The 14,872-nt window shown below is 48.0% G+C and overlaps 1 protein-coding gene across 1 annotated transcript in view; it reads right to left on the bottom strand.

The window, feature by feature from the left end:
- Positions 1–4,372, bottom strand: part of SPTLC1 (serine palmitoyltransferase long chain base subunit 1) — a 46,962-nt gene extending 42,590 nt beyond the window's left edge. Inside the window, exons 1-2 of the mRNA XM_074994154.1 lie at positions 4,258–4,372; positions 1,174–1,281 (exon numbers count right to left, since the gene is read on the bottom strand). Of these exons, the coding sequence (XP_074850255.1) occupies positions 1,174–1,281; positions 4,258–4,317 (168 nt within the window). The 5' untranslated portion in view covers positions 4,318–4,372. The remainder of the gene's footprint in view (positions 1–1,173; positions 1,282–4,257) is intronic.
- Between the last annotated feature and the right edge of the window lie 10,500 nt (positions 4,373–14,872).

Here is a 14,872-nt window from a genome sequence, read left to right as displayed (position 1 = left end):
TTTAAAATTGTGAAATACAAAAATTGGTTAAAAAAACCTCAGGAACCCGTGACCCTCAATATGACCCTCTTGGTTGTTAATCATCTAGCATAAACAAATTCACAGAGTCCTCTCAGTCCCTTACTGATGACTGGATACAGTACAGAGGAAATCAAGGGGGAGTGTTGACCCTTATCACTAGTTTTTAAGACTATAGCAGAGTACCAGTTGAAATAGAGATGGAGAACCAGAAAAAAGAAAAAAAAAACAATTACTAATATTTAACTCTGATACTTACACATACTTAACTCATGTACCTGTAACAAGCAATTCCATAGCACCTTAAAGACTAGCAAATATATTAGGTTATGAGCTTTCATGGGTTAAACCCATTTCTTCAGATGACTGAAGTAGACACTTAAGAGTAGACAGAGTCTACTAAGTGTCTACTCTAATCAGCTGAATAAGAGGATCTTATGCACAAAAGTTCATGACCAAATAAATGTGTTGGTCTTTAAGGTGCTACAGCACTGCTTGTTATTTGTGAAGCTACAGGTAACCTCATGTACATGTATAGTCCATCTGGAGTCAAACGGACTTCTAGTATTTAGAGTTAAACAAGAATACAACTGTTTGCAGGAATTAATGTGAAAGTTAACAAATTTTATCCCTACAGATGTATGAAGTTCTCATTTCTCTCCTGAGCTTGCTAGTATGTGAAGTATTTGATACCACTATTTCATGCTGACATCCTATTTCCAAAGTAATACTACAGGCTTTCCAAGGAAGCATAACTTTCTCTACTTTTTTTTTTATTTTATTAAACCTACCTGAAGTAGTCATTGCTAAAACAAACCTGTTCATAAAGTACAGCTTATGCCAATTTCATCTCTAGACTTTTAAAAATTAACCCAATTCCTTCAAATTCCTGATTTGCATCTTGCCAAAAATTGTTTTCCTCTAATTGGTGTGATATTATTCATAAGCAATCATTTTTCCTGCTCAAAACAAAACCGCATAGTGAATGATCTTACTCCATTTTGGTGTTACTAGAAATATGGCCTTGCAAGAGTTTCTATTTGTGAGATGACCAAACCATTTTCCAAGTGTCAGAACAGAAAAAATATGTTGACTATCGTGAACTGTTGCGGTATGGAAAAAAATCGGCACATTGGGAAGAATGTTACGTCATACCTTAGGTGTGAGGTCAGATCGTTCTTGAAGTTTATAGGTTTTAGAGAAAAGAAGTCTGATTATCCACAGTATTAAAATTCCTTCCAAAATCAGATGGTAAGCGGGTGCCTAGAAATTCAAAAAAAGTCCATAAAAGATTTACTTTTAATTAGCTGTTACTTTTCCTTTCCATTATTTATATTTATGAAAGAAATAAAGTTGCTTTGCATCAACAAGAACTTTTCATGTATAGTTCCTTTCATAAAACTTTATTTTTTTTTAAATGAAAGTTCCTTGGTTTGCAGACCCTGTCTACTAAGAGATAAAGTAAAATGGGACAGCCTTCTGCTCTGTGTGTTAGTGGAAGACAATAGTAAGCTACTCTCAAAATTGATATATTGGCAGTTTTGGCTCTTCACTTCCAGCAAGACTGACGTTGCCTCAGACAGTCTTCTAGAGTTCTATTTAGTGGGTCCCTACGGGACTCACTAAATCTAACTCACCGGGTGCCTGCAGCAAGTGCCCTGCTGTTTATTGGGGATAAAGGAAGATGACAGGAATGAACGCTCCTATAGACCACCTGTAGTGGAGATGGCAGGGAAGCCCAAGTTAAGGTGCATCGACTCCAGTTACATAATTAACATAGCTGAAGTTGTGCACCTTAATTCAACCTTCCACTTTAGTGTAGGCTTGCTCCTAGAAAGATGCACGAGAGGATTAGCAAGTACATTGCAGGTTAGCCTAACTTGCACTGGCACACCTGGGGATACAGAGTTTGTAGGTACTGATTCAGTGTCAATTCTACCTGCATTTAATTCATACGCCTATTTAACAAGTGATACTGACTCACTGCTAGGCAGACTCCACGTGATTAAACACATGAATTAATAGAACCTGTAGAGAAGCTAAACTCTGCCCAGGTAAAGAACAAGGTCACTATAGATATAAACCTTATCCTAACAGAGAGGAAGCCTTGCTAGTCCATACACTATCAAAACAAAAAGCAGTCAAGTAGCACTTTAAAGACTAGCAAAATAGTTTATTAGGTGAGCTTTCGTGGTACAGACCCACTTCTTCCGACCATAGCCAGACCAGTCTGAAGAAGTGGGTCTGTACCACGAAAGCTCACCTAATAAACTATTTTGCTAGTCTTAAAACCTAATTCTGAAACATATCAGTTCTTGACAGCTCTTTTAGACCACGGATTTAAGCCGGAGGTGGGCAATAAAAAAGCAGCCTCCCACCCAGATTAGTCCCTGACAGGCTGCTACCACTATATTTACCTGTTCCTTCACAGATATTGGGCAATTCCAGCACTCATTGGCTGTAGATTCATTCATTGCCAGTGGGAGCAGGGGGAAGCAGCATGGGTCAGGACACCAACTCCCAGCCACTCCCATTGCCACAAAGGGTGACCTGCAGGCAACAACTGCTGCAACTGCCGGACACCTGTGGAGGCGCAGATAAATATAGTTCCTGAAGGGTCCCCACGTCTCTCTCTGGTGGATCAGATCTGGCATGTGGGTTGCTATGTGCCCACTCCCCCACCTACTGCAAGCTATGTTTAACTGATATTGTGAAGGCCAAGACTATGAGAAGATTCATAAATGAAGTAGATAAATTCATGAAGGATAGGTCCACCAATGGTATTAACCAAGATGGACAGGAATGGTGCACTTAGGCTGTTTGCCAGATGCTGGCAATGGGCAACAGGGTATGGACGGACCATTTGATGATTACCTGTTCTGTCCATTCCCTCTGAAGCACATGGAACTGACCAGTGTCAGAAGACAGAAGTCTTTTCCAGGTGAACCTGTAGTCTGATTTTGTATAGGGTGTTCTTCTGTTCTACTCTATTTTAACAAGAGTCTACTACACAATTTGGAAGTCTTTTTTTCCCCAGAACCTGATACAGACAGGCCTTCTTCTATCCACTCCTCTCAGCCTCACAGTTATACTCCTATTTCCAAAACCAGTTTAGTATATTGAAACTTAGTATTTTGTCAGCATAGGACCTAACAGAAAAGGAGGAAGCAGAATACAAAGGCACTGAAAAAGAAGTAATCATCAATACAAATATTTTTAATACACACTGTAAAGGTGGCAATAAGGATATCTGCCACACGTTACTCATGTGATCACAGAGGCTAGCATTTGAAGAACGCTTTTCACTTAACCAGCATCAAAATTAAGGTACAAATTTGCTTGTGGTAACACCATGTTAGTAGTAGAGTCAAAACCCTGATTTACAGCTCTGTACTTTACCTGCCACGCTCCTTTTCAGTTCTACCAGTGGTAATAGCTAGGTCCCAACCAAATCCACAGACATAAAAAACATCAGATCTTGAAATACAGTCTCCCACCATGTAATCTAATCTTTTGTGCTTTTGCACCATACACAAGGGAGACAAGAATTTCTCAAATTGAGGGCCCTCCTGACTCAAAAGGGAGTTGCCGGGTGTGTGCATGTTTCACAGTATTGCCACCTTTACTTCTGCTTAGGGGCCCACACCAGACTTGAGTGGCTTCTAGCCTACACTTGCTCCACAGATGACTAACAACTCAGTATTACAGCCTCTATATGGGGGAACGACATCCCAACCCTCTACACCCTCCCTGAGCACCGCAGCAGCCAATGGGAGCAGGGGAGGGAACAGTTCCTGAAGGCAGAGACCCCCCCCAGTCTCCCACCTAAAAACCACTGCCACATGGGGTGACTTACATACAGCTCTACACTCCAACCCCACCCTCCTTCACCCCCTCTTGTACCCAAAATCCCTCCCAGAGCTTTCACCCTCACCGCTCCTCCATTTCCACTACGGCCCACACCCCTCCCCAGCCAAACTCCCCCGCAGCCCTCGGCAGGTGGGGGGAAGAGGGATGGTACTGGGCACCAGCAAGAGTCCTACAGAGCCGCGCAGCCTGATGCTTGGCCCCGCGCCGAGACCACCAGTGATACACGTTCCCCAACCCAATTCCTCTCCCACCGCCCGCGCCCCACGATTCAGAGCAGCGCCGCAGCCCGCCACCCCGCCGGCCCAGGGGGAGTCACGCGGCGGGGTCGCCACCCGCCGCCCCTCTCTTGCCGGCCAGGCACCGCATTACCTCATAAAACGCCTGCACCATCTCCACCAACACCCACTGCTGTCCCATCGCCGCCGCCATCGCCTCCCGCCGCCGCTTCCGGGTTCGCGGCGCGCACAGACGTCAGCCGACGGAGTCAGGAGAAAGGGAGACGCTGCTGTGTGAGTAGCCCGTAGCCGCGCCCCGCTGCGGCCCCGCGTGGTCTACGGCGGAGGCGCGCCACGCGGGGTGGTTCGCGGGCGGCTGTGGCCCGGCAGCTCCCGCCTGAGTCGGACAGAGCGCGCGTTAGCAGCGATGCGGGCGGATGGCCTCGCCCTGGGCAGGGTTTGGATGACAAATAGACGGGCACGAGTCACTGTCCACATTTGCTAACCTGCACGAGCTGGTGATCCAGGCTCACAGCCCAGCCCGTGGCAGAGGGTCTGAGCGGTGGGAAGTTCCGCCGCGTGGGGTAAAGCGGTCTAAGGAAATAACGCACCTCTCGTGTGAACGGTGACCATAGCGCGGGCGGCTTGGCCGGCTGCTGGGTTTGCTTAGTACATTGTTTTAAATATTACAAATCCTACTTAAACACCTTAACTTAAGACAACTGAGTTGTACAATAACTCTAAAAACAAGACGTCCTGTGGCACCTTCTAGACTAACAGATATTTTGGAGCATAAGCTTTGGTGGGCAAAGACCCGCTTCATCAGATGCAACAGGACAGTTTTGTTTAACACAGATTGACCACTTACTCTGCTCCAGTGGTGACTTACCCCTGCCGGGAGTGGGTAGTGAGGCCCTGTCTATGACTGCACAGAACACAGGCACCGAATTGCAACTACTGCTGCAGATCAATGAGAGGAAAATGTGCAGAGGAAACACTGAGAGCAGAGATAAGGAAAATTATTAAGCCCTGAAAGAAGAAAACACGACTTGGTATCTTTCCTGACCTCAGAACTGGAGCAAAGAGATAGCCATGCTTAAGTAAAACTCTGGGATGAAAATATAACAGCAATGCTATTCTGAAAATAAAATGCAAAAGAAATGTATTTGTTTTGGCACACTGACACTGTTAAAACTGCTGAACACCACCAAGCAACAACATCAATAGTTACTTCTAGAATCACAGCAGAAGGGCTCTAACATCATTCAACTTCTTACCTAGGTATCTGAGATGCCAATTTACAAGCCTGAACACTTATTTGTTTCCTTTTTCTGCTGCTGTTGAACTTCTAGAAAATAGTCTCTGGGATTAGTTTGTTCATTGCCACAGATATCTTTTACTGAAAACATATTGGACTTGGTCATTGCATGAGTGACTGTATCGTAGAAATATGCTGTGTGGGCAATTATGAAACTTCCTAGAAAAGTTATGTGAAATTATACGACTGGCCTTGAGAAAATTTATTTGACACGAAGGCTAGAAGTACAGTATGTTATTGTGTAGGCTTTTTCCATTTCTGTTTTTCTATACCAGTTTTGATAAATATGCCAGATGTTTCTAAACAAGCACCTACAAATCAAAGTTGCTTGCTGTCTCCCATCCCGCTTCTCATGGCCCTCCTCAAAGTTCAATTTCTCTTTACTCCAACTTAATCAGTTCTAAGGAGCAAAATGATTTAATCGTACTTTAAGATCTCAATGATGTGTATTATACTATGTATTCTTTAATGCTATATTTGCTATTATATTGGTAGTCCATTTCTGAAGATGATGGTATTGTCACAATTTTCATATATATAGCTATGCATATGACTTGACAATCCAAATCCTGATGCACAGAATGGGGTGTGCCGAGGGCACACAAAGTCTGTATCTATGAAGTTTGATAATGCAGCTCTGTGGTGCCTTTCACATGGAGCCTGAGGTAACTTTGTCAGCCTTGTTCAAACCTGTCACATGCTGATCTAATCAGAGCCCCCAATGAGCCCTGTTCTGAGCCATTTGCACATGTTCCATGGGATTGATGCCAGTCCATCGGAGACTGCTTGTGAAGCTACCCCAGCGGTGCAGCCTGGGACTGTGTGCCCTCATAAATTCTCCCCAGTCTGGGCTGTCTGTCACAATGCCTTGCTAGTGACAAACAGCAAGCCCTTCTGGCCGTTGTGATCACTCAGCACACCCACCCATGGAGCCCTGTACCCAGCAGCTAGGTTGAATGAATGCTCCCAGAGCCCCTCATGAAATCCCTGGGTGAGGTACCAGCTACATTTCCCGGCCCCCAGCTCCTGGTACTGTCCCTTAGGAGTATACTGTCTAATTTATTATTTGTTTTACCACTTCATCAGTGGGAATTGGATATTCACCAGCCTTGGTAAAATCCCTGAGCAAATTTACAAAATGCTTTAGGCACACTCACTGATAAAGATACCAGTAAAAGAAGTTTATTGACCTCAAAAGATATATTTTAAGTGACTATAGCCGCGTCTACACTAGCCGGCTATTTCGAAATAGCCGTGCCAACTTCGAAATAGCGCCCGCCGCGTCTACACGTGCCAAGCGCTATTTCGAAGTTGAAATCGACGTAAGGCGGTGAGACATCAAAGTCACTATCCTCATCAGCTCCTGAACTCTATGGTCGCCGCATGCAGCAGCCCCTTAAAGCTCCCCGCCCCCTGAGTTCCTGTGCAGGAAGCTGAGTGTGCGTGCAGGCAGCAGCACAGCCACATGCACAGCCTGCATGTCCTCCCAGAGCCCCAACCCACCACCCTGCACCCATGGCATCCAGCCAGCCCCCCAAGTGCCCACAGCGCACCCCCTGCAAGGGGACCCAGGGCTCCCAGTCTGCCAGCCAGCGGGGGAAGAGGCAGTGGGGCTCCTCCTGGACGGAGGCCGAGATCCAGGACCTGCTGGGGCTCTGGGGTGAGGAGGAGGTGCTCCAGGTAATGGGGAGCAAGAGGCGGAATGCGGATGTGTTCGCTCGGCTGGCCAAGGGCCTGGCTGCCTGGGGTCACCCTGCCCGCACTCCTGACCACATCAGGAGTAAGGTAAAGGAGCTGTGGCAGGGTTACGCCCGGGCCTGGGCCACCACCCCTGCCGCATGCCCCTTTTACAGGGAGTTCAGGCCCATCCTGGGCCCCCCAGTACACCTCCTCCCCCCCAGCCACACTTGACACCTCGGGCGACGAGCGCCAGCAGGCCCCGGAGATGGAGTCCGCCCCAGAGGCCAGCCCTGCACCCCAGGGACCCCTCCAGGAGCCCACCCCTGGGACACTGGAGGAGGAGGAGGAGTCCTCCAGCGACGGGGGGTGGGGCTCCAAATCGCCCTCCCCTTCCGCAGCTCCAGCAGGGCGTCCGCCTGATGGGTGTCCCCCGACCGTGGGAGTGGACCGTCAGGTATGTACCCCCCGGGGTTAAGGGGCAGGGACAAGAGACATGACCAGGGCCCTCCACACACCCAGATGACCATGGCCCCGAGGACAGCAGTGGCATGTGCCTCAGAAGAGTTCATCAGCCCCTGCCGCCCAGCAGGACAGCGCCATGCCCCATCCCTGGGGATGTGGGGAGCAGAACCTAGGGTCCCCTGGGTACGGGGGGGGGCGTTGGACACCCATCATCATCATCAGCATCTCTAGGGGACGGGGATGGAGAACCAGCAGCAGAGGGGTGGGGGGACAAGGGCCACGGGTCAGGGCCCAGACTAATGGCTGTCTCCACTCTTCTTCCCCCCTCTGTTCCGCAGCTGCACCTTCGGAGGGTTCGGAGAGCACTGGCGCAGCATCAATGGTCCCAGACAGCCCACCGGGGCCATCCCACCAGGCCAGCCCCTCGGCGGAGCACAGACCAGCCCCAGGATGAGCCCGAAAGTGGCAGAGCCATCCGTGGGCATCCACAGACCCCCAGCTGCTCGCCACCCTCTGGCGTCAGCTGGAGGTGTCCGAGCGGTGACTGCAGGTGGAGGAGCAGTGGCTCGACCTCCAGGAGTGAGCGCTGGCCTGGCGCCAGGAGGCTTGGGGGGGCCTTCATGCGCACTTTCCAGGACATCGCACGGCACTTGGCCCCTCCTGCCGCTCTGCCCACCGCTCCGCCTGCCGTTCCTCCACCATATGCCGTCCTGGGGCCTGCCACCAAGGGGGACCATGGGCCTCCGGACTCCGCCCGGCCCTATCTGCCGGTTCTCCCAGCCCCCACCCAGCCGTGACAGGGCCTCCGGCCGAGACGTGGGTCGCGCCCCCCCACACCAGGCGCAGGACAATAGGGGGTGTGTGGCTGAGGACGTTGCCCCCCAAGGTCCCTTCCTCTTTGGACATATTCCCCCCATCTTTGTAAATAGCTTTTGTTCTATCCCCATAGTTTTTGTACCTGCCCCCCCATGTACATAGTTCCCCCCTTCTTCTGTTAATAATTAATAAAGGTTGCACGGTTTTGTTTTAAAAAAAAATCCATTTATTGCACAGAAGTGTATGGGGGGGGTGCTCTTGGGTTCTCTGTGGTGTGGGCATGGGGGCAGGGAGTGTTGTGGAGGATGGGGGGGGTGCAGTGGGTGGCTCACCCGCAGCTGGCCCTGCCAGCGTTCACCCCGCAGCCTGGTCAAAATGGGCCTGCAGGGCCTCCCGGACCCGGATCCCCTCAGGGTCGACCTGGCGACTGGGGCCAGCAGGTGGCTGGAAGTCAGCCCTGCCAGCCTCCACAGCCCAGCCCTGGAAGAAGGCCTCTTCCTTGCTCTCCACCAGGTTGTGGAGTGCGTTGCACGCCCCCACAACCTGGGGGATGCTGGTGAGGCCTGCATCCAGGCGGGTGAGGAGACACCTCCAGCGCCCTTTGAGGTGGCCAAAAGTGTGCTCGACCACCTGGCGCGCATGGTTCAAGTGCGTGTTGAACCGCTTCTGGCTGGCTGTGACATGGCCCGTGTAGGGGTGCATGAGCCAGGACCAGAGGGGGTACGCCGCGTCTGCGACAAGGCAGAGGGGCATGGTGGTGTCCCCCACAGGGATCTCCCACTGGGGGATGTAGGTCCCCGTCTCCAGCCAGCGGCACAGGCCTGAATTTCTGAACACCCGGGCGTCGTGGGTGCTGCCAGGCCAGCCAACATAAATGTCCAAGAGGCGGCCCCAGCTGTCCACCAAGGCCTGGAGGACCACGGAATGGTATCCCTTCCTATTCAGGAAGCGTCCTCCGCTGTGCTCTGGGGCATGGATGGGGATATGGGTCCCATCCAGAGCCCCAAAGCAATTTGGGAAGCCCAGGCTGGCAAACCCTGCGATGGCAGCATCCGGGTCCCCAAGCCGCACGAGCCTGTGGAGGAGCAGGGCATTGATTGCACGGACGACTTGCAGGGGAAGGACATGAGAGAGCACCGGTGAGGGGTGTGCAGGGTGTGTCTGCCCCCCCCCGGGCACCCCCCCTCCCCCCAGGGCTCCCCCCCCCCGCCCCGGGTCCTCTTACCTCCATGAGGACAGCCCCGATGGTGGCCTTGCCCATGCCGAACTGCTGCCCTACAGATCAGTAGCTGTCTGGAGTGGCCAGCTTCCAGACAGCGATGCCGACCCATTTCTCTACAGTGAGGGCACGTCACATGGGGGTGCCGTAAGGCAGGGGTGAGCCACTGGCAGAGCTCCAGGAATGTCTGCCGGCTCATTCGGAAGTTCTGGAGCCAGCGGTCATTGTCCCACTCGCCGAGCCCCAGCCGCTCCCACCAGTCTGTGCTCGTGGGGTATCTCCACAGCCAGCAACGTGTGCGGCGGCAGGGGGGGCTGGGGGGGCAGCAAGGTCTGGGGCTGCTTCCTCGTCCCCTGGGGGCAGCTCATCTTCCTCAAATAAAAGATGGTCAGCTGCTTCCTGCATGGCACTGAGCAGGGCAGCCACTGGTCCTCCAGGGGCGGGCGTGTGGGCCTCTGGCTACTGCTGCTGCTGCTGCTGGTGGTCCATTGTGCTTCATGGGGTGTGCGTGCTTGTGGCTCTGCAGACCGCGTGCTGTTCAGGCTGTGTGTGTCTGGGAGGGGCCCTTTAAGGGAGCAGCTTGCTGTTGTCCCGGAAGTGCTAGTCCGCCCTGTGACCCTGTCTGCAGCTGTTCCTGGCACCCTTATTTTGATTTGGGCCACTTTTGTGTGTAGACGCTCCCCTGCAGCACCTATTTTGATGTAGTGCTGTCCAACGTCGACGGCACCAGCCCTGGAGGATGTGTGGACGCTATTCGTCGAAATAGCTTATTTCGATTTCGCTACATCAAAATAAGCTATGTCGATGTAGCATACACGTGTAGATGTAGCTTATAACTGATAAGCAAAAGGCAAAGTAATTATGAGAGAAGAAACTATAATCACACAGTCTAAATTCTCAACCCGTTAGACTGAGCAACAACTACATTAAGCAGTTTTTCTCACCCCAGTGGATATTCCAGTCCTTAATATACAGATTTTTCTCTTAAAGCTGGGCCAGTTTCCTAGGAAGGAGTCTTCAGTCCTCTTGTCAGTATCCTTGTTGTTTGCAATATAGCTAGGGACAGGAAAAGGCCAAGCATGGAGCTCTAGTGGCTTCTTTTATACCATCAAAAACCCAGATGCTTGGATAATGCAAATCCAGGCATGCCTGGTGGGAATTGCTGAGTCCCCAGGCAAGGTTGAGCAATTCTCTAGTGTGGCCATATGCAAGTGAGTCATCAAATTGCAACTCTCTTGCCAGACAATGGCTATTGATGGTGGGTTTGTTGGTTACTCTCTTTGCTGTTTTCTGTCGAGAACTAACATCTGGCTAATTCCCCAGTGTACAGCACATTTTAGTGATAACCATATAACATAATCTTCTAACTTCATCTGCAGAAAAGATATATGTATTGAGCTAGAGCAATGGATTTCAGCAGTTCACAAGCTCTTCCCTTATACTGTACATGGCATGCTTTATAGGAAAGATCACAATTATATACAAAATGGAGGATATTGAGGGTTATGGAGCACTCCCTCAAAATACAAATTGTAACACTTCGCTTCAGACTATCTTTGAAGTGCTTGTGAAGAGGACCTGTCTTTTATTTGCCCTAACTCAGCTCCACTTACAACAATGTCGGAGAGAGCGGTCTTCCACTGGTGTCACACCAAGTCCACCTAAATTATGCTCTAACATTTCCTCAATGCTGGTTGTGTTTGCTCTCTCAAGGACCTTAGTATGGGTCACTCTGTCCTGCCATGAACATTATTAAGCAGAGGGTGCACACTTAAAATTGCTGAAGCTGTTAAATGTGACGTCATTGATCCAGTCCTGGTGTACCCTTTTCTTCAGCCCAAGTGCTGACTTAGCTGTGTCAATAATGACATATTAAAACCGGTTCAATTTTTCTGATGGGTTGGCAGCGGCTGACAGACATGAATAAAGCTTGTCATCTAGTGACTGCTGAAACTGCATCTGATAGTTGATGTGCTTGTGTTTTGCTATGTTGAAGGCTGTTTTATTACATTTGGGAAGCTTGTGCTGTGAAGTAACTAAATGCAGATTCAGCACTGCTCTTACCAATCTGTGGTTGTCCACATCCATGCTTTGATAATTCTGGCATCATGGATGTCTACTTGACAGATGATAACACAGTCATTCAGATGTCATTGTTTGGTGCATTCATGTTGTCTTATATTTATCATTTTGCCTAACAAATGTGTTAGTGATGAGCAGACTGCGTTCTGCACATTTACCCAAGAGGAAGAGTCCATTGCTATCTTTCCCACTCTATGTCATCCTATCACACTTCACCAGCCACTGCTGTCTCTACCAGCTCTAGCATTAAAGTCTCCCAGCAAGATGAGTTTGTATATGCAATCTGTTAGAAGTTTCCCAGAAGAAGTGGCAGAAACCACATCAGGTATGACTATTGGAACTAAGCTAGACAAAGCATTAAAACAGCAAGGAACAATCCTGCACTGGTAGGGAAAAGGACTTGGATGATCAGATTCGGATCCTGTAAATTGTATGACTAAGTTCAACTGGGAATTTGGAATTCAGCCAATAGGTGGTTTATGCATGACGCCAACCTTATCCTTACTCAATTAAGAACTCAGCCTCAAGCCAAGCAGACATGCCCCAATGCATAGTAAAAATGTAAGGCTCTTCTGGGGGAGGAACATGCAGGCCTCAAGAAAAAGAGTACTGGAATCTCTAGTTCTGCAGCTCTTGCCTGTTGATACTAGGAAGATGACTGTTCACATCATTAAGTAGACAGACTGATACATTGCTACATTTTATAGTAACAAATAAAGAATTGAGCCTATCCTCTGATAAAGCCATTTTGAGCTATTTCAATAGCACAAAGCAACCTTAAAGAAAGGCATCACAATCAGTCACTATTTTTTTCATAACTCTATACTTCCTCTATCAGTTCTTCTGGCATTGGAGTAGTGTTGGGACAGGAGGCATAGTAACCACAATATACTGCATTCTAGCAATCCCTGACCAGTGTAGTGGCTTCTTAAAGATAGTCACAAGTACTCATGAATTAAAGGAACCTCAATCCTGTTCTAATGTGTAATGCGGACTGAACTGACCCCCAGCTGCTTGTTGTGTTCAGAGCATGCAATCATAGAATCATAGAACACTAGGACTGGAAGGGACCTCGAGAGGCCATGGAGTCCAGCCCCCTGCCCCAATGGCAGGAGCAAGTACTATCTAAACCATCCCTGATAGATGTCTGTCTAACCTATTCTTAAATATCTCCAGCGATGGAGATTCCATAACCTCCTTTGGCAATTTATTCCACTGTTTGACCACCCTGACAGTTAGGAACTTTTTCCTAATGTCCAACCTAAACCTCCCTTGCTGCAGTTCAAGCCCATTGCCTCTTATTCTATCCTCAGAGGCCAAGAAGAACAAGTTTTCTCCTTCCTCCTTATGACTCCCTTTTAGATACCTGAAAACCACTATCATGTCTCCCCTCAATCTTCTCTTCCAAACTAAACAAGCCCAATTCTTTCAACCTTTTTTCATAGGTCACATTCTCTAGACCTTTAATCATTCTTGTTGCTCTTTTCTGGACCCTCTCTAGTTTCTCCACATCTTTTTTGAACTGCGGTGCCCAGAACTGGACACAATACTCCAGCTGAGGCCTAACCAGCGCAGAGTAGAGCGGAAGAATGATTTCTTGTGTCTTGTTCACAACACACCTGTTAATGCATCCCAGAATCATGTTTGCTTTTTTTGCAACAGCATCACACTGTTGACTCTCATTTAGCTTGTGGTCCACTATAATTCCTAGATCCCTTTCTGCTGTAGTCATTCCTAGACAGTCTCTCCCCATTCTGTATGTGTGAAACTGATTGTTCCTTCCTAAGTGGAGCACTTTGCATTTGTCCTTATTAAACTTCATCCTGTTTACCTCAGACCATTTCTCCAATTTATGTACACCTACCTTAGTCCCCTTTTAAGATCATGCACTAACAAGAGTTTAGCTTGGCCCAAAGTTTTGGAACTAAGTGCTTATTTACAAGATCATATATTTTAACAGATGTAGTATACACTATATTTAGTTTATATTTCTGCTTGGATATAGGGGGTATTTTACATGCCCTATTCTTCTGAGCATTAAAAATAATACATCACTTTTTAATCCTGGTAATTATTAATCTGTAGTTGCAATATTATCAGGAAACATAATTGAAGAAAGATTCATCTTGAAACCTATAAATTGCTAATCTCTTGATTAAATATAGGAGTATCAAAGAGACAGTTAGGCTCAGTAATTTATTTGGAAAGCCCTCTGAACTGTGGGTCTTTGGCTTCTATATAAATCAATCCTTGGGTGTTTCAAACTGAGTATATAAAACTTGAAGCTTAAAAGTTAGTGACCAGTTCTGAAAATTTGGCCATAGTTTGTTCAGAAGGAATTCTGTGGTAAGTCAAGCTTTTCTCATGCTGAGCCATCTTACAGCTGATTTAAATAGGAAATGAGACTCTACAAATCTTTCTGTCTTCTTTGATTGTGACTGGAAGCAACATGGATAAAATATTCTGCATGGTAGGAGGTAAGAGGAAAGGTCTGAAAAATGTTTTCCTTTTTGTTTATTTGCTTAGATGTCTAACTTTAGTATATACAGAAAATTTAGTTTTCCAAAAGTATCATCAATAATGCTCACCAAAGGTATAGTAAATTCAAATACTTCAGAAAAAAAAATCATGCTCAGCTGGATTTATATCTCCATCATCGCTGGTCTTTTTTGTTTTCTCTGAAGAGATGAGACTTGGAAGGAGCTGATCATCTAGCTTGGATCTTTGACAAATCCCCTTTCTCCTTTTGATGTTTTCACTGCTTTAACACAAGCTGTCAATGAAAACTTAGGCAAAATCTGTTTTATAAATGCCTCTGCTAAATCACATAACACAAGGAAGTTCAAATGGAAGGAATTAGTTAACTAATTTCTACCAGCTGTTGGAACTTTCTAAAGCTTGCAATAAGGGTTTTATTATGGCTGTGTCTACACTACAAAATAACTTCAGAGTTGCTAACTTTGAAATAGAGCATCTACACAAACAAGCATCCCTCCCTGTACTTCAAAGGAAAGCGTCTGCACAGCAGCAGCCCCTACTTCAAAGTAAGAGGTCACATGGCCAACTGTTCCCTGAAAGGGCCCCTCCCAACACCTGAACCCTGCACATGCTCAAGTCTGCCAGGCTGCACACAGCAGGGCAGACCGTGTGCTTCAGCGCAGACCTGGCCAGACGCTCTCCTGGACATTTGTG

This window comes from Carettochelys insculpta, chromosome 5 (genome assembly GCF_033958435.1).
Source record: "Carettochelys insculpta isolate YL-2023 chromosome 5, ASM3395843v1, whole genome shotgun sequence".
Lineage (NCBI taxonomy): Eukaryota > Metazoa > Chordata > Testudines > Carettochelyidae > Carettochelys > Carettochelys insculpta.
The sequence above is the reverse complement of the archived record's forward strand: the minus strand, read 5'-3'. Positions and strand labels throughout refer to the sequence as shown.